Source organism: Stylophora pistillata, chromosome 14, assembly GCF_964205215.1.
Source record: "Stylophora pistillata chromosome 14, jaStyPist1.2, whole genome shotgun sequence".
NCBI classification, from domain to species: domain Eukaryota; kingdom Metazoa; phylum Cnidaria; class Anthozoa; order Scleractinia; family Pocilloporidae; genus Stylophora; species Stylophora pistillata.
In genome coordinates this window covers 1,538,307-1,560,410 of record NC_142532.1, presented here as the reverse complement: position 1 = coordinate 1,560,410, position 22,104 = coordinate 1,538,307, and the positions used below count along the sequence as shown (strand labels likewise).

Sequence of the window (22,104 nt, the reverse complement as noted above, 5' to 3'; positions counted from 1 at the left end):
CGTCACAGGATATATTTTATTTCGTCTGGGCAGGTTTGTTGTGGTTTTCTAATAGCTTTTTGTGTTTATAGCTTTATTTTCAAACCTTTTTTAGCTTTCAGAACAAATCATCGCCGCTCATTAAAACAAATGATTGGGAATTTTTCGTTTTCTGATTACGACAGTGCGTAAATTCGAGGAAGCTCTGTCGAAAGGAAGCAGGTGCCCCGTTTCGCTTCTTAACTCGTTTGGCTACAGGAATTATTTTCTTCCGTTAAAACTATTCTCGACTTGGAAAAAATTTTGACGGATAATTTTTAATGGTATATACCATGATTATTAAAATCACTGTAAATCCTAACATTATTCTCACCATTTAACAAAGAAAAACGATGCTATTTGATGGATTCGCGTGTTCTATAGAAGGATTTCAAATGTTTTAGCTTTGTGAAACGCTAGTTATAACGGTTAATTTAAGTTTTATTTATAGCAGAAACCAACAAGAACTTCAATGCAATTGCAGCTTTAACTGTAATATTCTGAGGAACATGGTCACGTGATCATTTCGAATTACATCATTCGTCTCCATTGAGTGTTGGTCTTCTCCGTCAAATAGGATTCTCTTCTAGAGAAATAATAAATGTTCGAAATGCTATAAAACAACCATGGTGGTGAATGAGCAGTAATGGTGTCCAGAAGCCGATGGACTGGCGGATTGTTTATTCTGTTGGCAACTCTGACAGGTCTGTGTTGTGAATCTTGAATCCCATCGTCACGGAAAATTATTTAAGAGTTGCTTGTGCTTGTCGTCATTTCAGACGCTCCACGCAAGCGGGCTCCGATTGCTTAATTTATATATTTTTTTTCTTTAAAGTAAAATTTTATTATGGTGTCTAGCTCAAATTGAAGGGGAAATAAGAAAATAAACTAAACTGTAGTGTCACATGCAGATCTCTGCCTTTACCATGTAAAATGGCCAAGGCAATTTGTCCTACTGGTAACTTCCAACACATGATGACATTTTGTTCCTTGAACTCCAACTCAAAACAACTTGGAATAATTGCCTGATTATATTTGGAAGGAATCACCGGCGTGGTTTTGAAATCAATTGACTCCTTATTTGTTCTACAAGTCGTCACACTTAATACAAACAAAAATCTGAAGTGGGCGTGACGAGTGTTAAATTTGTTGACATTTAGCGCCAGCGATCTCACTTGACCATAACTTTAAGGGAAACTATGACAATTCAGTAAATACCAGAAGTTTCAACAGTGAGATTCGCCACTTATTGTGAGAATAAATTTTGCCCGACTGCCCCGTTATGTTGCACTGTTTGGCTAATTTTTTACTTCTCCTGCACACTCTAGCAACTGCCCTACAGAATGCACCAGCACGCACTGCAGGAGCAGTCCATAGCCACAAAAATATTGCAGCCAACAAATCCCGCAAGCGTCAGGAAATTATATTTCTCCGAGATGACCTAACACGCAAGAGAAACCGGGAAGAAGATACAATGGCAAACATAGAAAAACATGGAAAAAGTGTGACCGCCGAGGGAAATGTTTTTAAAGGAAGTCCAATTACTTATAATTATGACGATTCGCCAGGTTATCAAGGACCTGCACTAAAGGGGCAATCTGTTAAGAAAGATGATGGGCCACCTGAAATCCAAGAGAATCAGAAGAAAAGCGATGCTTATGAGGTTGTGTCCGAAAATGGTGATAGTAAAAACACTGACACAGTCAGCGACGGAGACGATCAGGAACTGAAAGTAGTGAAAGTGGAACATCCTCGTGTCAGAGCACATGATTATGGCAGACATTCATCTCATTACAGAGGACATCACAAATCCGGACTTCACATTGTTTCTATTGATGATAACGATGAAACTAATGATAAAGATTATGACGAAAAGATATCGCGAGATAAAGACTTGAGACTTTACGGCTCTATTGGATCGCCTTCTCCAAACTCTGTAGGACATGAATCGCGCAAAATACATCATTCGATTTATCATGATGAGTTTCTTCCTTCAAATATTGTGTCTTTCTCCCAAGATGATTTCGCTGGCCCCATGCTAAGAGGTGCTGGTCACTCCACCGAGGAATTTTTTCCAAGTTTTAAAAGACGAGATTCTTTATTGTTTTCTGAACCTTCTCAATTACAACAAACGGAGGAGATAATGCAACAACAGTTTGCACCCGTGAACCCGAAATCGATGTCATTTGGTGAACGACCGGATATGCTTTTGCTTCCAATATATAATGGTTATGCAGGTACAAGTCCCACGGTTGTTCCCTTCACCACTCGGAGAACGTTTCCTTCATCCATGTCTCAGCTAGCATCTGCTCCTATCGATTATTCACCCTCTTCATCAACGGCGAACCTTGGTAACGGACTTTCACTGGGGCCGGCCTTTCAGGTTCCTCAAGTGCAAACGCCATCTGTAAGTTCGCCTTACATTCTACCATCGGAGGCTGAAGAAGAGATTTTGTTTAACAATCAGCAGCCTGATATACGATCACTTTACTCTCTTCAGGCTCAGTCACAAATACAAATCCCCCAGAGCAACTTTCCACATTTGGAACAACCACAACAGCCCATCATTTCAAGTGGAATGCAAATGACTCCTTCTATTCTTTCTCTGGTTGGTCAACGGGAGGTCGGTCCAGCGCATCGGTGGGTGGACGAGGATGGGCGCCAACGCAGTGAAGTCTTGGATCGTGGCACGGAAGGACAAGATGATAACAGGTCCCACGATGACGGAAACGAGGGTGATCATGACGAGGATGACGAAGATGATGAAAGACACCCAAATAGCAGATACCCCGGTAAAGGTGACAGCCCCAGTCCAGACGAAGGTGATGAAAGATACCCAAATAGCAGATACCCCGGTAAAGGTGACAGCCCCAGTCCAGACGAAGGTGATGAAAGATACCCAAATAGCAGATACCGCGGTAAAGGTGACAGCCCCAGTCCAGACGAAGGTGATGATGACGGGGCTGAAGAAAACCTTTCAGAGGAAGACTCCGAAGACGATGATGAAGCCGACGAGGAGACGTCTAACTACTTCAATGATAGAATGTATGGGTCTAAAGAAACAGGGGACTACCGTGGTCCAGATGCTCAACCTACTGAACAAAACGACGAGGACGAGGATGAAGATGAAGACCCAGAACCTTCCCAAGGCTTATCGCCACATGCAAAGATACGACCATCCAAATATAATCTAGCGGCTCGTTTCATGGCGTCAAGTCGCTATTTCCCTAGGTTTCCTCCTCCTCCGGAAACGTCAAATCTTATGGCTGCCCAAGCATTTTCAAGGTATCAGTTGATGTCTCCTTCCTCCGCCCTCAAGGAGAATATCCTACCTAAACCAGTGGAGAACCCAAAACCCTCTTCAAGCCTCCCCAACGCCAATTCAGACCTCAAAATCTCTCAGATGAGTCCTGCTGAAGCTCAGTTTTATGAAAACAAGGTAGCAATGGAACCAAACTTCACACCATCAATTGCTTCAAAAGACACCATTCCTGGAAAATCTCGTCGATTTCGAGTTGGGCTTGGTAAGGTGCTCATCCGACTGAACGGTAAACCTTTGGAGGACTCCTCTCAATTGCGGAGTAAAATAGAAAACGGACAGATCATACAAGGTAAAGGAAAAGTCATCAAATCCAAAGGTCCAGTGCGCGTTAAACTTTCTCATACCAAGGATTCAAAACACCTGAAGATAATAGACATCATAGCCCCAAAACAATTTGAGGTGTATGATACCAAAAGTAAGATCAGAAGACCCGTTAATTCCAAATAATTTAAAGGTTATCCTATTTCGTGCTAAGGAAAAACCGATAAAACGCCACGAAATGTAATGAATAACATATAATGTATGCAGTGTGAAATATGCGCACATCGCAGCCTGGGGGCACAACCCACAGCTGAATCTACTGTTAACTATCCGTAAAGCAATGCATGTCAGGGTAAATTATGTGCAACCGATTGAAACGGAGTATCAACATGTACAGAACACTTAACTTAAACTGAATGTGAAGGTGAAGAAATGCGGTTTTTATCCAAATCGTATAAATGCTACAGCCATAAGGTCGTTTCACTTGCTCTCACGTGGCTCAACTTCCCCCCACCCTTTTTCTGTACAATGCTCTGTTTGGTTCTTTGTAAAATCCCTCACAATTAAAAGTTTTTTCTCCTTTTTAATTAACAGCGAAACCTTAGTTGCAAAGCTAAGATGCCATGCAAGAGGTATCCCGTGGTCGAAATTTTCAATCATTACTATTTTACGTTGTTAAGCTTCAAGTAATCTTTGTTACGTTTGAAAGAGGTAACAACCGCCGAAAATGCCGGTTTTATACGGTAGATTCTACGCATTTGTAGCATGAGAAACCAAGTACTATCGCATGTTGTTGTTTCGTGGTAGCATGTTTTTGCAATGAGGTAACAGGCATTATAATCCATCAAGTATTTTTCAAACGTGATGATTGGTTCTAAAGTGTCACATGACTGAATATACTCCAGCTAAATCTGGGGTATATTCAAAGATATTTGGCTCAGCGATATTACATAATTGAAAACCTTTTGTCTTTCTTCCAGAAGTTATTCAAATTAAGAAAGCGGTTTGCTGTTATTACTGAAGAAGAAACTACCTCGTTTGTTCAAAAAGTCAATAACCGTTCTTGACGGTGAGCTGTGAGTGAACGTTTAGTTCCTCGCTCTGCGCTTAAATATTAAGAAGACAATAAGTATCATAGCTTTCATAGGATATGCTCATACATCATACATTATCGATTCCTCCAGCGTATCGGAGGATATTTGGGCCCCTTTTTTGGGCCCCTTTTTTGGGCCCCTTTTTTGCAAGGATACCTTGGTCTTGCTTGTGACTAGCAATCAGATAATTTTTGATGCGAGAGGTAACATTTTTCATTAATGCAAATCGAAGGTACATTAGCTTCCCTGCGTTTTATAAAATCAGTTAGTCGGATTCACGTTCCCTTTGCCTGCAACAGTGTTTTCGCTAATCTGTGGGCAACACACTGTTTTTTAAAATGATTTGTTGTTGCTGATGTCACAAAGGCCACCATGGTCATTTACTTTTACAGTCAATGAAATCTTTCACACCCTTAGCCTCCCCCCAAAACGCTGCGAGAAATAACGCTTCCTCCCAATAAATTCGGTCATTAAAAGTGGTACCTGGCCCCCTTAATTGGTTATGACATTCATGCCATCTCTCTTGTAGCAACATCGACTGAGAAGTCCTCTCAATCACTCTAGCTACTCTGAAACTGAAAGTCTTACTTGTAAAGACATGGTACAGTCTTCGGCGATTATTGCTTGTATTTTTTTTTAATTTTTACAAAACTAACAAGTCTTAAATGACCTCCCAATCCAGTTTGATTTTAAATTTTTGTTTCCATTTTTATCTACGCATAAGGTAAACTGACACCTGGATTAGGTCACACTTATAGCGCAGTGTTAGCGTTATAAATAATTAACATCCAGCTGGTTTTTAACCAATTGCAGTTTTCTTCACTAATAAGCAAAACTTTCCTTAGCTCTCATATTAAATGGCGTACTTCTTGTGAAGGTTTCCCCTCCCAGATGGGCGGGTAAACTGCTGTGAAATACGGCATAAATAGACATTTGACAGACTTAAAAGAGTGGTGAACGACTGGTTCTGGTTGCTGTATCGACGAAGTTGACTATGGCCAAACTTTTCCTTGTACTAGTTGTATCTGTTGTTCTGTGGATGGAAATGTCAGGTAATGTTTTCGCTTTAGATTCATAACTGTCGCAGATTATCGCTGTAAACTATCTTTCAGACTCGTTTACTTTATTACGAGGGCTTCCTCGTGAAGCAGGAACATTTTAAATGACAAAATTGAGATTGACGAGAAAGGTTTCACCGTATTTCAGCTCTTGAAACGATTTCTTTCCTTCAGCTTTGACTTTATTTTTAAGATCCACCGTAGACAAAGAGACATAGTAAATCAACTGATAGGGGGTTTACAACTTGTCTTGTAAATTCACGAGAACGTCTTGCAACTTCACAATTCAGTGGTTCTCCCGAACACAACCTGTCTGAGTAAATCCTGACTTGAGAGCAGGGTGTTTATTGTAGCCATAGAACGGCGGGTGGAGTTCATTGGTCTTTGACTGGCAAGCCATGATTTTCACGCGTTCCTCGATAATGAATATATACTGTTTTTAATTATAAGCCTGCGTATGTCGAATTAAATCGTATGAAATTTAATTTGACATAACATTGTACTTTTCAAGTTTGTAGCTCTGGTGTTATTTAGCTTTAATATGTAGCAAGTTTTTTGCTTTGGTTTAGACTAACCTTTCAAATCGATATTCTTAGATTTGAATGGTATGAATTTGATAGGTATTCCTTTACAGTAAAAAATCTAACTGCACTTAGGTTGGAATTTTTAGAAAATGACACCAAAGTTGTTACAAACACCGGTGAAATCAATTTTCATTTTGAATTAATTTTAAGGTGTAAAGTGAATTGGCAAAGAAGGCAAGGCAAAGAAAAGATTTGCGTCCTTTGCTAACATTTTTCATATGCGCGACACCAAGCAAGCAAAATATTTCATTGAAATTTTCGTGAAAACAATGTAAACTGTCGCTATAACCTTCCCCATGAACGCATTTACACTTATACCAGTATGTAGAGGGGCTGGTGTCTTCTAGCTTTTCACACCTGAATTGGGCCCCTAATATGCCTTGTTTGAGATTTTACGATTTATCATAACATCCTTAAAACTTCTTTTTTTCGATGAAGCCGATGAAGTAGAAAATAAAGCAGACAACATGGCCAAAGCTATTGAACAACAAAACAAGAAAGTTGAAGAGGAAAGTGAAGCTATGGAGAAAGCGATCGACAACAAAGGAAAACTTGTTGATGCCAAGGACGAGGAAGATAGATTTGAAAAAGCTAGTGAAAATATGGCTGCTGTAGGAGATGCCGCTGAGAAGAAACTAGATCAGAAAGGTATCAAACTCAGGAAAAAGCGTATACCTTGAGCTTACGTGTTTAGGTAGAATCCTGTACGGCCTGTACAACGATAAGCTTTCTAGTGACTGTGTACCTTTTCTTTAAACAGGCATTAGTTTCTTTCTCTTTGCAATGCTTAAACAGATTAGCCATCGAAACAGTTGTTATCTTCCTTTTCCTCTAATTTTGACTCTTCTATACTTCAGCCAATTTAGTTGACAAAATTGCCGATGATACTAATACAGCCATTGAAAACCAAGGGAAGAAGGTTGAAGCACTAGCTTCTGGGGCAGACCTGGCCGAAGATCGTACAAGCAAACTAGTGGAGAAAATTGGTTAGTTGTATTACGTTAGTTTATGTGGGACACGTGAGAAACCAGTTTGTGATATTCGTGCTTTGATATCCTTAAAGTCTGCATGATTCGGCTATTTGTATCATTTTTAGTTTTCAGTCTACCTCTATTTTACTTGGACACGACTTTCTTGACTTCAGTTCTTAACGGAAAACGATTTGCAACATGACTTTAAAACTCACGTGAACTTAGACGCAACCGCGACCACTATTGATTACGGGCACCTTACTGAAAACAACGATTAATCACCTTAGACCATTTGTGACACATATGATTATAAAAACAAACCTTGCTTTTGTAACGAAAGGAATATGGGCACTTCTTTTGTTTTCAGGATACGTCAAATGCTTCATTTGAGGTATTCAGTCTGGGCATGCTTATATCAACGGGCTTGCTTACTGTATTTTTGCAATGAAAGTCTTTGAATGTGTTTTTGCCTGAAATTTCAAATGTACTCCTGAAACTGACCTCGTAAAGGAATACTTTCACCGGATATGATTTTCCGTAATGAGCTTTAAACTAATAAAGGCTGATAGTTTCGAAAGAAACTGTTTGGGGCTGCGTCGGTGGGAGTAACGAAATAATTTGGATATATCAACAAAGTTGAAATGGTAAATTGGCCACCGTAATGATTACAAAAGCTGACGTTTCGAGCGTTAGCCCTTCGTCGGAGCGAATGACGAAGGGCTAACGCTCCGATTTGGTTTAGGGCTAACGCTCCGATACCGGTTTGGTCCTCCGCATTCGCTCCGACGAAGGGCTAACGCTCGAAACGTCAGCTTTTGTAATCATTACGGTGGCCAATTTACCATTTCAACTTTGTTGATATATCCAAATTATAGAGCTTTAAACTACTTTTACTTGCGGATGTCAAAAGTATCTTTAACAATTGAGTGACCTTCAAACTCTATTTTCTGAGTAATAATATCTGGATGTCGTCAGCAGACCACTTTTCGGGCTTTCAAACATACTGCCTATGAATTTGACGCTCTTATCGTTTGCGTTAATGACTATTTTCACGCAAAGAAAGCAATTTCGCAAATCCTGAGAGATTAAACGCGATTGAAGCAGAAGCTGAGTCAACAATTGTAGGCTATTTTCGTCATTTACATTAATCCAGAGGTTCGTTAACAGTTTGTTTTTACAAACGCCTGAATCAAAATAGTATCTGATGGAAAAATGAACTGGCTTTATCTTTGGCTCGGGTATCGACTGGTTTTGACGGAGCTTCGCACATTTTGGCTAGTAGGCCCTTGATATTCATTTATAAATTCCTTTTTTATTCATGTTTTTTAACATACAAACTAAAGTTTTTGTACGTGCATGCGGCGAACTGGTTTTATTGGAGAGTGTACTTCACATTTATCGCTCACTTCTGATTCATGAAGTTGCTCATCAGAATGTATTTTCGCTACTTCGTTTCACGAGGATAAAAGTCAAAACGTTGCCATTCGTTTTCCGTCGCGATCGGTAAAAAGAAAATCGTGTCAAGCATTTCTATTGTATTATTGAGTGTTATTTTCGTGTGAACTCACAAAGGCAATGACATCGAAAAAAAGATAAAGAGTACTGAGGAGTCGTCGAAACCTAAATCCCGGATGAGTATTTCATATACCGTCCCACTGACTCGTGAGGCGTCCGCTGACCAGATGTCAGAGAGAAACAAATATAACGAACAGATTAGATCCAATAAAGACGCAGAAAGGACTTACCCGTGGCCCGCTCGTCAAGAATTACAAGGATACATTCCAGACTTCCATAGTGACGAGGATCAGGAAACTACAAGTGACATGAGTCTGAAGCCATTTAAAGAAAGCAACGCAGAAGTCGACCATGATGCTTTGTCAGACGAGGGTTTCACGGAAACCCCCGGCTTACGTCGGCGCATTTCCAAGATGTCTTACGCTCTCCGAAGTCAGCAGCCTCCTGCAGAAAGCGTTCTCCTCTCAAATCATCTAGTCAGCTTTCCTCATCACAAGCGACTTGGCAGGCATCGCCATCATTTCAAGGGATATGGCCAGCAAATAAGAAAGATGGGATTGGTTCAACCTACCTCTAAAAGTAGCGAGACAGGTTTGCTTGTGTTACCAAGCGGTGGGCCCAATAAACTGTCTGAAGACATTAGGATACAATTAGAGGACGACCAGTTATTGAAGAAAGCGGCCAAACAGGCTTTTAACAATGATGAAGGTAATACTGATGTCTTGTGCCTTACTTCAACTATTTAAAAAAAAAAAGTCGTTGGTTAAAGGCGGGTGCAACTATAATCACCCGATAAAGATACAAGAAAGAATTTGAATATAACGTTCACGGGCTTGGCCGCGCAGCGTTTTGCTTAGGAAAATAAAATGAAAGCCCGATAACAGGTTTGCATGACACCAACTCCCGTAATTTCTGTTAATAAGTTGTTTACTTTACTCTTAGACTTGGATGTAACGCAAGAACTTGGAAAAACCTCGGCTGAGAACAATATGGAGAGACAGTGGATGAAAATAAACTCTATAGGTAGTCCTGAAATGTTACTCAACTGGCCGCGCACAAGCAAGAAACTGGGCTCCATCGGTCACCAGCAGGTCAGCGTTGTGAGTCCAGGTGAAGTTGATCTACTTCAAACAGAATACCCAGACTATCCAAGGCCGAAAGCTATGGGATCTGAGCTTTCTGGAATCGTAAGGAGTAGGATAAGTGGAAAAACAAAACCGAAGAACGGCGTCAAGAGAATTTAAGGTCTGAAATTCTGTGGAAGAAGTCGACTAGGAGCTGAAGATTGAAACCACAGAGGAGTAGAATCAGTGTTATACGGGGTCAGCAGATTTTCACGGGATAACTCAGTTAGAATTTCTTTTGTGGTCACCTTGGAAGGCTAGTCAGATTTTCCCTGACTATACTTTAAAGTTAGATTATTCCATAAGAGAAGTGAGCTATACCTTCCATTTAAGGAGCTCACACTAAGATCTTTTCTAAAACTGGTGCCCGGGTAACGCTCAAATTGAAATGCTTTATCAGTTGTTAAAAATGCTTTTTTGACAATCCTTTAAACTATAAGTTATCAAGCGACAAAGTGAATTAATATAATCGACACAGTGAAATCTTCAAGTAACAGAAATCATTCTGTCATTGTGGAAGTAAAATCACGTTCACTAATTTTACCCTTAATTATACAGCTTGAAGACTGTTCAATTACTATTCAACACTACAAAGAGCATAAAACGCGGAACGTTAACCCTGAATGTTACTACTTGAGCAATAGATAACGAATTAAAATGAAGCTTCCTCTAGTAATGCGATTGATGTGAAGAGTTAGTCAATTATCATTGTATTTTAAGTTACCTTCTGACGATTGGCTTTCAAAGTCCATATAAAGTCTCTGACGTTGGCGAAAACTGTCAATAATTTCACCTCGATCTTGCTAATGAAGTTGTGAGGTTATTTTCGTTCTTCCTTATTGTGGCTCGTGTACTTTTGAAATCTGAAAAACAGAAGTTGTTCTCATCGCACTGGAAAATTTATAAATCTTCTTTGCCTTTCCATACCGCACCCCTCAGGTACCCATTCCTCTCTTGCATATAATTTCAACAACACTAAAACATTTCTCACGATGATTTCGTTGATATAATTCTACTGCGACTTTCTTTATTTTTATGAACTACAACGGACTACTACAGCAAAACGACTCAACATAATATAGCATCACTGTCAAGCTCCTACAGTCACAACTGTTCATGCTAATCTTCGGACCAAGATCTGTTTTCTATGTAACATTAAACAGTTACATTCACGGTAGACGGCCCTTTAATACCATGGCCTCAGCTAAATCAGAATGAATTTTTTCAGACACAAACCTTAACTTTGTAACAACGAAGAAAGGGAATTTCAATCAAAGCCTCATATTTGCGGCTAAAAAGTGATCAATTGTTTTTCGTTATATTAAGAGTTAAACTTAAAGTTCTTAACGGTAAAAATTAAACAAATTGGCCCCTAAGTTCTTATCACAACAATTATAATAATAATAATTAAGAGTAGCAGATGGCAATATTTTTCTTTGTTCCACTTTGGTTCTTGTGAGACTTCTGCAAGTACTTTAACATTAAACTGTGGACGTCACACAGACTTTTATCTGTCTTATCCAAAGTACTTTCCTTGAATTGTGTCATCTTAAACCTTCTAATATTGTTTTTTCGTGCATGGAAATTTCAACTGCCTTCTGAACAGGGCCCGCAAAGCAAGCGATAGAGTCAGTGAAGAGAACAAGTGAAAAGATCGAGCCGAGCAAAGTGGTCGTATTCCCTGATTCAGCAGTCCGGGGAACTGACACCAGAAACATGCAGATCAAGGAATTTCATCCAAAAAATGGAAAAGGTAAATGGCTAGCTGTTCACATTCCTGACCATCTCAGCTATCCGCGGAAAAATGTGAAAATTATTGCTTCAAAAAAAGTCGCCAAGGAATTGCAGCATGTAGTAGGACCGAACAAGGATACCCTTGCTAAAGAGATCCAGTCTATTTTAGGCGTTGATGACCAAACTTTACAGAGAATGATCGCTGAAGGGCAAGAGGATGACGAGGACAAGATCGACGAGGATGACGACGATAATGATGACGATATTGAAGGTGATGATGATGACGACGAAATGAATGACGAGGACAGTCCAGTAAATGAGGATTATGATGATGATGAGAAAACGTCTCGAATGTGTGATTCGAAAACCTACCGCAACGCAAAAATCTGTCAATTGTTTCAAGAAATTAAGAAAAAGGTTAAAGATGGCTCTGGAGATGACAATGATAGCCCAAAAATCCACGTTGAACAACCAGAAGGCTTTGAACTGAGATGGGAAGATATTCTGAACAATTTTAAGCATTTTAATTCGAAAAGAAAAGAACAAATTTGCAAACTGTTTGGACTACATAACAGACGATGTCGCCGAATGAAAAATCGAAAGCGTGACTTTAAACGAAAGCTGAAGAAATACCTTCTTCGGATGTTAAGAAAATTCTTAAAAAATAACAAAAGTGAATTTGAAGACTATTTGAGTAAAAAGTTAAAGGATGCGCTTACTGGAAGACTTAAACCATCAGACGATGGTCTTTTGCATATTTATTCAAAGAATTCGGGGAAAATGAGCATGGAAGATTTCCTAAAAGATCTAAATGATGGTACACCCACTCGCCCTGGTATGAATTATCAATCCTCGTCCCTGTCCTCTCTCGGCCAAGATTCTCTCGCTCTAGATGACAATACAGTTAACGGTAATGTATTTCGAGTGACGCCACAAATTAATAAACTAGCTGGAGACGAGGGTCAGGACGCTCCTGATGCTGTTTCAGCGCTAAATAATATAATACATCCTTTGCTTAACGATCAAGACAACAAAATGGATGAGAAACTTCAAACAAAGATATTACAAGAGGAGCTTGGTAAGTTTTCTATTTCCCTTCCGGGAAACTAAAGATCAAAATTATAGTGAGGTGCGAGTAACATTCTAAGAGATCCGCGAATAGTTTTTAGAATCCTTAGATGTGAAAGGTTTTTGGAGTATTACGTTTTCCTTCAAGTTCTTTTCATTCATCAGTGTGAAGTTTTCATCTTTTAAGCTGTGAAAATGAATTTTCACCAACGTTTTCGTACGTTCAGTACTTTTCCCCTTTAAGCAGCGCCCCTTACCCCAGTCTGCTTAGTTATCGTTTCCCCTTGTGAAAGTGAATTCGTGACTTTTCAAAATTTTACTTTAATTTGGTTGAGAAGTTACATGATTCCATTCTTATCTTTGGAGCTGAGATGATGTGAATGCAACCCTTGAGAAGATCAACAAGCAGTTTTCTTTTTTGGTGTATTACCAACCAAGCTTTAAACTGTCTCAAAGTGCTGCACAAATTAGCTGCGAGTCCAATGGATGGTTAAACGGATATCTCAGGCCTTGAGGTTTAGCTAAATCGTTTTATTTTTCAGGCAACGTCAATGCTGAACAAGAAGAACAAGAACGACAGAAAATCAGAGATGCCTCAGTGAACGATCACTTAATGTACATGTATCAGTTACAGAATCTGGCCAACCACAGGGCTGGGGTGACGGCACCGAACGGAGTGATTGGGGGGCAGCCAATCAGCGTGGTGAGTCCACACCAGGTCTCTTTGATGCAGTTGAACCTGCCCGATAAAAACCCGGATATACCTTTGCTTGGTTCCGATTCTTCGAAACCTTCTGAGTCGGAGACAAAAACGAAGAAAAAGGCATTTCCTCTCAGAAAACCAGTTTTTGATTTCAGTAAACAAGTCTTCCCCTTTAGCAAACGGCTATTTCCACTCAGGAGCTCACCTGTCAGACCAAGGTTGGTTGGAACGTTCAGAATTAAGTCTCCAGGTCCCTGGAGACCAGTAACAAGGAGCTTTTGGAAACGAGACTTTGGAATTTACAATAAACAAATATCAAACAAACACTCACATCGGGTGGAGAGAAAGAGGTCAAAGAAAAATGTCTTAAAGACTGCTAAGTTTTGATAGCTATGTTTCTCAGTCACAATATTAATTTTTTTATGTTTTAATCCAACATCGATGTTCATTTTCGAAGATAATACTGGAGTTAATGTAATATACTTATTTAGGGAAACAGACCCAATTGTTATACAGTGATGCACTAAGTTGTTGAGGGAGGGTCTCAAACAATTGATACACCCTTTATGAAAAACTGATGTTATCTCCTTGGCTAGAATAAACATTTGAGTGCATGTAAGCGTTTTACGTAATGATAGAGGATTCGTATGATGCACGATCCTCGCAGTAGATAGCGCCATTTATGCAATAGCGAAAATCAGACCTGAAAAAAATCAGGCCTGTACGGGACTCGAACCACTGACCTCTGCGATACTAGTGCAGCGCTCTACCAATTGAGCTACCAAGCCAACTGGGAGCAGGCCGTTAAGTTGATTCGTAATAAACCCGTGAAAGTGATAAATGAGATACAATGAATATATGAAGATCATATATTTTGAACTGCGGTATTAGATACGTATGATGCACGATCCTCACAGTAGATAGCGCAAGTTCGAGTCCCGTACAGGCCTGATTTTTTTCAGGTCTGATTTTCGCTATTGCATAAATAGCGCTATCTACTGCGAGGATCGTGCATCATACGTATCTAATACCGCAGTTCAAAATATATGATCTTCATATATTCGTTGTATCTGATAGAGGATTGTTGTCTAGGTCTGCACAATTTTTTCCACGAAGATAAAAATGATCGTGTAAAAAGGTAAATGCATGATTGAGTTAATTAATGGACGCCTACTCTGCAGCATGTTTAAAACACAGTTGTTAATTTTTATTTTTTATTTTTTAAGAATGATAAATTTAAATTTTTTTGGCGAATCAACTGGACCGTGTACATGCAGAGACTACAAAGCACATATATTTGTACACAGTAGTATTAAAGTATCACCTGTTTCTTAATCCTTAATAAAGAAAATGTGTTAGATAGTTTTCTAAACTTCCTAGACGGCATAACTTTTGGTGGAAGTTGTGTTGATGCTGCCGAAATCAACGTGATCTACAAATTTGAAAAAATACAAAGTGATGAATCCTTAGGCCAAATATCAAATCTTTTTGGAGCACTATGAAATATTAAAAGAAAAGATCAAAAGTGGCAATTCCAACTGGTCTTCTTTTTTTGAGTAGACACTCTGCGATTCTCTTTTTATTCTATTGATAATTACATCATCTTTACTTCCTTGAAAGGAAAGAATTAAAACATTGTGTACTATAAGCACTGACTGGTTACAACATGAGCAGTGATAGACTTAGGCTTATGTCTCGGGACGTAAGAACACAGAAAGCACAGAACAAACAAGTTTAAACTTCTTGTCGATAACGATTAGGTTTTTTCTAAATATTTTGGAAATTTGAAAAAAGAATCTGAGATGGCTTTTTGCAATGTTACTACCTTAATCATGGTAATTTCCTTTTATATTCCTTGTCATTTCTTGACTCTTTTCGACGTAAAATGAAGTCAAACTTTGTTCCAAAGGAATTTGTAATTTTGACCAAAAACGCTTTGGAAGGGCGGAGAAAAGCTTGTGGAATGTCAGAAGACAACAGGTCAAACCATAAGACCCTCCTCCTCCTGAACCTATTTCTGAGAAATTACCTTATCTGCTCGTTCATTTCACATTACAGCTTAATGTGTCAAGTTCATCGCACTTACATTCCTTTCTACTTAAAATGGCGTGATTTTCAATGCGAAACTCTTTTTGATATTTCTGTAAATGGAGGTAAGTGTGACACTTTCATCACCATGCTCTTTGTAGTGAGATAAAAAAAACTTCTCTTCCCTAGGGCTAGGTGAGCCTCCTTCATTTACAATGAAGTTTGATCTTTTCTGCAAATCCATTTGTTCAGAGTCCAGACTCTTAGAGAGCTCAAACCATCATAAACACCGATACTTTCATCTACAGACAGTTTTAAGGGAGAATTTCTTGTTGTTGTGTATGTCGCTTTTTCAAATGGGCTGTCATATTACGTGTTACGAGTTAATTAAATTTATTCCTAAAAATTAACGACTAGGAACTTCTGAAAGAGTGCCAAGAAAACTAGAAACACGAACACAATTCAGCTTTGCTAATCAACTCATTTTTGCTGAAAATGTACATTTCGAAATTCAATTGATTCTTGAAAGTTTTCCTTTTTCAAGCCCAACCTTTTGTGTGTAATTCAGTACGTTTTAGAGCATGTTAGTGTATTAGCTCAACTGTATTTTTCAGTGAGACAAGGGAACTCATTCATGATAACATGGCGCCCACAATTTTACTGATATCTCTTGCGTGTTACCTCTGTATGGGTGAGTAAAGCTTTACAGTTTTGTTCTTCCTTTTGTAATTTATGTTTAATTGCCCAGCACATCATAGCATCACGACAATATGCATTGAAAGACGATGTTGACTTGAAATGATAGTGCGTGTTTAAACTATGCTTTATTGTGTATGTTGACTCAGTATTAGTTGTTGTCTTGCTTCAAAAAACTCGCCTTGCTGTTGATTACTCTGCGGTTTTGAGTGAAACATAACCATACTAATTGATCTAGTCCACTCTCGATTTTTCCCACGTTTTGAATCTTGAATATGCAAGTTCTCAGATTTGTCTCTTTAATGTATGGCTACTACTGCTCATCACTTGATCTATTCGAGGGATGACTCACAAGCGCTGGTCGGACACACTTGTTTCTACTTGTGCTTTTTTTATTGTAGTTACTCACTTTCTCTTTTACTTAGCGGTGGTGGGTCAAGACAACGAGCTCAAGAATATCAAAATGCTTTTTGTTCCGACGGAAGTTATGAAAGCTCTGCATAAGAACCTCACAGCAAAAGACTTGCCTCCGGGCTTACCCGGCCAGGGCACTCAGCGCTGGACCCCAGTCCAACTCCCCGGTGACAGGACTCATACATTCGAAATTCGCATCAATCCCGGCACGGCGCGGAAGTTAAACATAAACTTTCAGCGTTTTAGAATTGGTCGAGGCCACGGTCTTCTTCTAGAGTTGAAAAATGTATCTCTTTCGACGAAAGGAAAGACCGTGTTGGACAGATTAGTGGAGTTTTATAAAAATTGCGGAGGGGATAGAGATCATCGGCCAGGGACGCATATTGTACATCACTCATTACCCATGATACACCGCCACAATCCACATTCGCTCATATTGCCCGGTGACATTCCTTTGTTGAAGCGGATTCAAAACGCGCTCGAACGTTTTTTTCCAAAGCGCCACGACGGGTCGGTAGACGTTTTCCAGCACAAGGACTCGAGTGGAGCCGTCCATTTTCTTCCGTTTGAGGAAATTCGAAGGGAAGTTAACAATCTTATAAAGAGGACACTGGTCAAGAGAGACTGCGTTAAGATCAGCACAAATGCTTTGACTCGTGCTCTAAGTCAGTTCAGAAGGAAATATGATAACGATACAACAACAAGACCAAGATTAGATGAAGAGAATGATGAAGGTAATAAAACTGACAGTGAAGACAAGCGTGCACATAATGACGGTAAAGGTGAAGAGACAGACAAAGTCAATCAGGAGGGCGGTAAAGGTGAGAAGACAGACGGGATCAATCATAATGACGGTGAAGGGGAAGAGACAGACGAAGTTCTTTCTTTTTCTCGTGATCTTGATTCTCTCAACCCGCATCCAGTCAACAAAGTCGATCTTACTTCATCTTCCGCTATAAACGTACCAAGCGACGCAGCAGCGACGAAAATAGTTTCTGCATTAACAGATTTACGAAAAGAACTTAAAGATTTGTCAAGTGGCCTCATAAGCAAAGTGAGTCAGTCCTTCCCAAACAATTTTAAAGAAAGCGACAACAAGAGCACTTCAAATATTGGAATAAGTACAGATAGGAAAACAGGTGGTTCTTATGGGAATATGGGTAATAAAATAAAAAGTGATACTAATGAAACTACAGACGAGAAAAATAAATCCAACCATGCAAAGTTTGAGACAAGTAAAGTAAAGAACAGACGTAAAAAGATGAATAGTGAAGATGGAGGAAAACAAAACAAAACAATAAACAGAGTCGAGAACAAAAATGAAGACAATGACTATGCTACTAACGACTTGAACATTAACAGCAAAAGCATTGATAACGGCAGGAGCAAAGATGAGAAAGAAATTGCGGTGGTCTTGAGGCTGAAAAATGATCTACAAAAGGCTATGCTTAATTCCCCCAAGACTATTTCGAAAATTGACGGTGATCCTAGTTCTGTTATAAAGGGGAACAATGAACGACCTGTTAATCAAACTGCTAATTTTTTACAGCGACTCAAGACTGCAGAGGAATATAGAGTGACTGCAAACGTATCTGCTCATGCTAAAATTTCTGATGAAAAAAAAAAGGTGAAGAAACAAACGAGAACTAAGAGTACAAAGAATAACGCTAAGAACAAAGGAAAACACAAAGGTCGTCATAGGGATAAGAAAATTAAGAAACAAGCTTCATTTTCGTTTCACTATAAACCAAAATCATCGAGATTAAAGCTACATGCTAAGGGTGGAGATTATCTGACGGCGCAGGAAGGCAGTGACCATAAGAACAAGGGAAAGGGACGATTTGTGCATTTCATTCACATGCGAAGACCAAAGATCAAAGAGGTTATATTTCCAGATGAGGACGAATCTGATGCGTACAGACAAAGGAATTTTAACGACTCTCCCGTAGAAGCAGTCAACGATGAAGACAGCATAAAAGCTCGACTGCTAAGAAAGTTACGTTGGCTTCGAATCCACGGACATGCACCTGAAGTGCGCAGTCGGAAGAGTCCGAAACTTCGTGTGGTTGTATACAACGATGAAGACGAAGATAGAGAGCCACATCGGGAACGTTGGCACGATAGCAACACCGATGAGTATGCCGGAAAACTTCACGAAGATGAGAACGAGACCGACTTAGGACCCGAGTCAGTATCCGAATCAGAACACGTGTCTGACACATCTCATAGCTCAGCGTCATTGTTCACGGATGAGGATAATAACGAACAATTCAGTCAAGGAGAAGCGGGTGTTTCTAATTCGGACAGTGAGTCTAACATGCAGTATCTATCAGATAGCATAGGAGATGACACCACCCATATAGGACAGAGCGACAGCGGGTCCGATGTGCCTGACTTAGAACCTTATTTGAAAAAACATTATGGTAAGTCGATACGGGCAAGTTTCATCCATTAATGAATATTAGTAGCTCAGACTTTTTCCTTTCAAGGGTGGGATCTATTTAAACAGCTTACTTATGAATCACCCATCCAGAGTTTATTATTAACCATACCTGTTCTGAGTTTGTTTGTCACAATTCTGAATAAGCAACATTGTTCATAGTTTTTGTACCCATAAGAACAGTTACGGTAAACTGACATAACTTTTTCCAATCCGGTGGTGTTTGAACCCTTTTCCATTTAAGGTGCCCATATCAACCCCGATATATATCTTCGTGAGTTAAATAACTACAGAGTAAAGTTTTTTGGATTGTCATTTAATGTGACTGAGAATCCTTGTCGATTTCTTTCTTGGTATCATTGCTGACCTTAGCGTTTGTTATGGCTCATTATTATATGACCCGTCTGCCCCGCTCACGCAACCCTATAGACAACCATGGTGAAAACTGACGTATTTGGAGCCGGACGGGTTGACGTGAGCCCGTCCGGAAGAAGCCACCTTGCTCTGGTGGACTCGAGTGCACTTGTACGGCTTTGTTGCAAAAACATTGTTCGCTGTTGTCGCCAAAAAATGAGTGACAGCAGTGAACAGAGACGAGAGAATAGGTCATTTTTTTCGATGAATGTGAGTTGCTTGTTCTAGTTCGAAAATAAAAGAAAAGTTTTTATTGTACAATTTTTTTGTTGTTTTTCCTCGCGCGCCATCCTATTGCATCATATTCAGGTTAAAACAGAATTTCCGAAACTTTCAAAACTTAGCGGTCAAATATTCATAAAACAAATGCTTATTGACCGAGTTAGGTCGGGCTCGAAGGGAAAATGATTGGCTCTCGTTCATGAAACACTGACCTCGCTGCGCACGGTCAGTACGTCATGGCCTCCAGCCAAATCATGATTTTCCGTCCCGGCTCGACTAACAGGAACAAAGTATTATTCTTGATTCCTTTTTTAGTTCTAGACTCGATCTTATGCATCACTGAAACACAAAACAGCACCAATAGTTTCTTTGAACCGAAGATAACCTTGAATCGTTACAAAATCATCCAGCACGGCGGCTAATCTTGTACCGAATACGAGTTAAGAAAGCTTTGATTGAGAATCTCTTTAAACAAATGTACTTACATGGCTTCATTTTGCATATAGATGATGAAGAAGATGAAGAAAATGAGGAAATAAAAATGTATAATGAACAAGATGAAATCGATACACGAAAGTTGGGAGATTCGATGGAAAAACGTATTAGTAAGACTCCAAAGGACGATGACAAGATTTTCGACGAAAAGACGAACAATTTTGAAGAAAATAACGATGAAGATTCAGGTAAAATACATATCCACAAAATCCCATTTAAGATCCAAGAAGACTCAGACGGAGTGGACACCAATCTCTTACAAGAGCCTCAACACGATGCACTTGGACTACAGCGAGTCGTGGGGCCCGGACCCGATTTCTCATCCATGGCGTCACAGCCGATCCCTTTTGCGTCCAATCCGTCTACGACTACTCTAAATCAGAATGCCATGGATATGTCTCCAAACATGGTCGTACCACCCCAACAGTCAATGATGATACCTGCGGCGGGAGAACTGCCCGGAGCGAATGGGGCAACTACACCTGTGGAGAGGCCCAGCCCTGCGGTATTCACAGGGCTGAGTTTTCAACCCAGGGTAACAACACAAATTAACAGTATGATGCCGCAAACACCGTTTCCGCAAGTCAGCAGTATGATGCCCTTGAAATCAGCCTCGTCTGAAGAACCTCAAGTGGCTCCAATAGTTCCCATCATGCAACCGGGGCAAATAAGAGCAGTTATATCACGCAGTAAAACTCGGAATAGATTAAAGCAACACTCAAAACATGATAGCAAGATCTCGGGTGTTGGTAAAAAACACGGCAAATTTAGGAGAAAAGATGCAGTTGACTTGGAAACTAGCCATATGGAAGCCTTAAGGCAGAAATAGTATAGTTCAAGGACTAGAATGTAAGCTCTAAGTTACCTTTGAAAAACTAAAGGTAAGCAAAGGGGTGTTGTTCTTATGACTGTGATTGTTTACAAGTTTCATTATGTCAGCAGTATTTATAGCACATTCTAACTATTTTAGGTTTGATTTCTTCTCGTCACATTTCCTTGAATTATGTTTGTAGGATTAGCATATCGTACTGTTTTTTTGATTTAGTTTTAGTTTGATATTACTATCCAAACCTGTCATAATGCAGACCTGTCAGTAGGCAGCTTTGGGAACTCTGGATAACATGTAGCCATGAGCTTTTTATAGTTGTGCAGATTTCGCTGTACTAAAATCTAACTTGAAACACATACACATTTGAATAGCTATTTTCAATGTATGTCTCTTGCAATTAAATTCTAAACTCCGGATAACGTATTAGCATGGTCCGGATTGGCTTGCTCAATCCGGTTATCAACTCATAAGCTTAGTTTAACCTTATACAGAGATGAATTGTTCCTGGTATCGCTTAGCATTTTTCTTTTTGTGTTAACGTTTTTTTTTAACGTTGTACTTGCCTTGCGGTAACGGTGTTATGTGATCACTTGCCGTGATGGCGGGTAGATGTTCCTTAAGATGCGTCTCTAAAATCCGTCAAGTTCATGGACTGTCGTAAATTTTTAGATGTGAGAAAACATAGAAAGTTCTCAATACTATTTGTGATCAATTAACTATAACGTGTTACCTACTTCTACAAGAAAATTTTAAAGCTTGAAGTGAACTGAAATTAGTTAGTATGATCAATGTAAGCCATGAAACGAATATCTTTACTGCTTGAATAAACAATGAGAGGCTACTTTTACTGAGTGTGGTTTGGGTGTGGTCCGAGTGTGCAGGGGATATTCACTTCAAATTTACCCGTACTCCTCTCCTTTAAAAAGTCTGATACTGCTCTTATTAAAAGAGTAATATCATGCGTGGTTCATATAATTGGTTGCTTCCAAAGAAAAGTACCTTGCCTGATTGGTGGGTTCTGTGCGCTATTTCTACGTTGTGCCAGGTGCCGCTAAAAGAATTCTCCCCTCCCCACCTCTCACGCGGCCAGACCAATTACATTAGTGTGATTGCA

The 22,104-nt window shown here is 39.6% G+C and overlaps 3 protein-coding genes across 5 annotated transcripts; all 3 read left to right on the top strand.

The window, feature by feature from the left end:
• Nucleotides 1–13: 13 nt before the first annotated feature.
• Nucleotides 14–4,188, top strand: LOC111338389 (uncharacterized). 2 transcript variants are annotated; one of them, XM_088744813.1, is made up of 3 exons: nucleotides 14–33; nucleotides 596–722; nucleotides 1,347–4,188. In XM_088744813.1, the coding sequence occupies exons 2-3, from the start codon at nucleotides 665–667 to the stop codon at nucleotides 3,785–3,787; spliced, it is 2,499 nt and encodes an 832-aa protein (XP_088600939.1). In that variant the 5' UTR covers nucleotides 14–33; nucleotides 596–664; the 3' UTR covers nucleotides 3,788–4,188. The 2 variants fall into 2 exon arrangements, with proteins under 2 accessions (XP_088600939.1, XP_022800609.2); XM_022944874.2 differs by having other exon boundaries at nucleotides 473–722.
• A 149-nt stretch (nucleotides 4,189–4,337) lies between these two features.
• LOC111338395 (uncharacterized) lies at nucleotides 4,338–15,013 on the top strand. 2 transcript variants are annotated; one of them, XM_088744814.1, is made up of 5 exons: nucleotides 4,338–5,747; nucleotides 6,776–6,985; nucleotides 7,195–7,323; nucleotides 11,554–12,759; nucleotides 13,292–15,013. In XM_088744814.1, exons 1-5 carry the CDS (start codon nucleotides 5,690–5,692, stop codon nucleotides 13,837–13,839), a joined length of 2,151 nt encoding a protein of 716 aa, XP_088600940.1. In that variant the 5' UTR covers nucleotides 4,338–5,689; the 3' UTR covers nucleotides 13,840–15,013. The 2 variants fall into 2 exon arrangements, with proteins under 2 accessions (XP_088600940.1, XP_022800617.2); XM_022944882.2 differs by lacking the exons at nucleotides 11,554–12,759; nucleotides 13,292–15,013 and adding exons at nucleotides 8,881–9,531; nucleotides 9,766–11,466.
• A 423-nt stretch (nucleotides 15,014–15,436) lies between these two features.
• On the top strand, nucleotides 15,437–21,831 carry LOC111338401 (uncharacterized). The gene is made up of 4 exons (XM_022944889.2): nucleotides 15,437–15,605; nucleotides 16,095–16,171; nucleotides 16,602–19,013; nucleotides 20,173–21,831. The coding sequence occupies exons 2-4, from the start codon at nucleotides 16,123–16,125 to the stop codon at nucleotides 20,988–20,990; spliced, it is 3,279 nt and encodes a 1,092-aa protein (XP_022800624.2). The 5' UTR covers nucleotides 15,437–15,605; nucleotides 16,095–16,122; the 3' UTR covers nucleotides 20,991–21,831.
• Nucleotides 21,832–22,104: the final 273 nt, after the last annotated feature.

Excerpts from the sequence above, each read along its gene's own strand:
- LOC111338389 (XM_088744813.1), top strand. The coding sequence starts at position 665 with ATGGTGTCCAGAAGCCGATGGACTGGCGGATTGTTTATTCTGTTGGCA. Across the intron at positions 723-1,346 it reads TCTGTTGGCAACTCTGACAG|CAACTGCCCTACAGAATGCA; the intron begins GTCTGTGTTGTG and ends TGCACACTCTAG.
- LOC111338395 (XM_088744814.1), top strand. The coding sequence starts at position 5,690 with ATGGCCAAACTTTTCCTTGTACTAGTTGTATCTGTTGTTCTGTGGATG. Across the intron at positions 5,748-6,775 it reads TCTGTGGATGGAAATGTCAG|CCGATGAAGTAGAAAATAAA; the intron begins GTAATGTTTTCG and ends TTTTCGATGAAG. Across the intron at positions 7,324-11,553 it reads CAAACTAGTGGAGAAAATTG|GGCCCGCAAAGCAAGCGATA; the intron begins GTTAGTTGTATT and ends CCTTCTGAACAG.
- LOC111338401 (XM_022944889.2), top strand. The coding sequence starts at position 16,123 with ATGGCGCCCACAATTTTACTGATATCTCTTGCGTGTTACCTCTGTATG. Across the intron at positions 16,172-16,601 it reads TGCGTGTTACCTCTGTATGG|CGGTGGTGGGTCAAGACAAC; the intron begins GTGAGTAAAGCT and ends TCTTTTACTTAG. Across the intron at positions 19,014-20,172 it reads TTATTTGAAAAAACATTATG|ATGATGAAGAAGATGAAGAA; the intron begins GTAAGTCGATAC and ends TTTTGCATATAG.